The sequence below is a fragment of the Mesitornis unicolor genome, unplaced genomic scaffold, assembly GCF_000695765.1.
Source record: "Mesitornis unicolor isolate BGI_N332 unplaced genomic scaffold, ASM69576v1 scaffold6378, whole genome shotgun sequence".
Classification (NCBI taxonomy): domain Eukaryota; kingdom Metazoa; phylum Chordata; class Aves; order Mesitornithiformes; family Mesitornithidae; genus Mesitornis; species Mesitornis unicolor.
The window spans coordinates 1-1954 of NW_010202436.1; the positions used below are offsets into that span (position 1 = coordinate 1).

The 1954-nt window shown below is 59.9% G+C and overlaps 1 protein-coding gene across 1 annotated transcript; it reads right to left on the reverse strand.

The window, feature by feature from the left end:
• Window positions 1-101: 101 nt before the first annotated feature.
• On the reverse strand, window positions 102-1484 carry LOC104545289 (11-cis retinol dehydrogenase-like; the record flags this gene model as incomplete). The annotated part of the gene is made up of 4 exons (XM_010190384.1): window positions 1338-1484; window positions 919-970; window positions 509-696; window positions 102-260 (listed from the first exon to the last, which is right to left on the reverse strand). Coding segments are annotated over exons 1-4 (546 nt in total), but the record flags the coding sequence as incomplete, so codon positions are not given.
• Window positions 1485-1954: the final 470 nt, after the last annotated feature.

Here is a 1954-nt window from a genome sequence, read left to right on the forward strand (position 1 = left end):
GCGGTGGGAGTGGAAGGGGGGCTGCAAGGGCACATGTCTAGACTTCATGGGATGAACAGGGCAGGGGAGGCAAACCTGTCCCTGGCATGGCATGGCTGTACCTTGCTGCAGCGGTACGAGACAATTGGCATCAGCTCCCAAGCAGAGTGTGAAGTGATGGAGCCTGCAGAGCTGGACACGTTGATGATGGCTGCCTTGCTGCAGCTCAGCACTGAGCCTGGGCTCCCCTGGGCAGCCTTCTTCAGCAAGGGCAGGAACGCCTGCAGGTAGGAAGAGGAGACAGGGGCGCACACGGAGGTGGCACAGGAGTGAGGACCAGCTCCTTCCACAGCCCCCTCCCTCCTATTCCTACTTCCCCAGCCTGCCAGGCTTCAGCTCCTGAGCTCAAACCCACAGCTCTCTGAGCTTCTTGTTGGGCGAGAGTCCATTGGATGCCGGAGCAGAGGAAGGACCCTCTCCCACCGGCCCTTATCCCCCTGGGACAGCACAGCTTTGGTGAGGGTCTCACCTGGCTCATCAGCAGGGGCCCAACCGTGTTGGTGGTGTAAATCTGGGTCATGTCCTCCAGCGTCTCGGTATCGAGCGTGTTCAACTTAGCAATTCCAGCGTTGTTGATGAGGAGATTCAGCCCCGAGCTCCCCAGTTGCTCCCCGAGTCTGGCTGCAGCTGCCTTGATGCTGGCGGGGTCGGTGACTTCTGCAGAGCCAATGCAGGGCAGGTCAGTATCCCCACGGTGGCTTGGGGTTCCCTGTGTCCCCCCAGAGACATGTCCTTGGGGCTGGCCATGGGCAGGAGGGATGGCAGCTCCCTGCCCTGTCAGCATGGCTCCCTCCCAGCATTGGGCTCCTAGGGGATGCACAGCACCCGGCTACACTCCAGGGGAACCAGGGTGTGGGCCCCCCACTTCAGGGCACCTACTAAGTGGGATGATGACCAGGTTGGAGTGCTTGGAGACCAATTTCTGTAACTCCTGCAAGAGAGGGGACTGCGTGGGCACAGAGAGGCAGGAGGGGCTGAGCAGAGGCTCAGCCTTTCCCAGGCAAAGGTTGTGTCGTTCCAGCTCTGTCCCTGCACCACCTTGCATCCAGTGCCTAGTTCTGGCTGCGCTGCTCCCATCAGATGGGACTATGCCTCCCGCACACGCCACGCACCATTGTCCCCTCTGCACATCCCATGCACAGCAGGTCCCACAGCCATCACAACCCAGCTGTCCTGTGCCGCGGGTTCCTGGCTGCACCTCAAGCCCTTTGCAAACCCCCTCCCTGTGCCAAGGACTGCCCTGGCACCAAGAGCTCCCATCCCCCAGCACAACCCGCTGCGTCCCAGCCCAGCCTCACCTGTGCTTGCTGCCCCTTGGGGTCCCGACATCCTGCAAACACCCACTCAGGTGGCTTTGGCAGCCCCAGGAAATGCTGAACAAGCCCCAGGCCAATTCCCCGGTTGGCCCCCGTCACCAGAACCGAACGCACACAAAGCCCTGACATGCTGCTCCGTCTGCTGCTGAACTGCTCTCACCCCGACGCCGCAGGTGCCTTTTGCTACTTGGTTATCTCGTGTTTTCCCGCGAGGGCTTGCATCAGCTTATGGCCCTAGGAAATCTTCTTGGCTGTGGTCCATATCTGTGATCTACCTTTCCTGGTGGTCAACGACTAACGCAAGGGAGCTGAGTGTCCTGCCTGGGCAGGGAATGTCCTGGGCTAGATGGCTGGAGAGCTGCTCTTTGTACCTTCTCTGCTCCACCAAATCTGAGCCGCGTGGCTTTCCGGACCAGTGCTACTGAAGTTAACTGAGGTGTCCCCTCCTGCTGCCACCTTCCTTCTTGGGACACCAGGCTCTGTTCCTCCCCTCATCCAAGGTCAAGTAGGCCACTGACCCTGCACAGTGCAACTGGCCTCAGTTTGTGCAGCACCAAAGCCAAGGTCAGGAATCACAGAATCACACAATATTAGGAGTT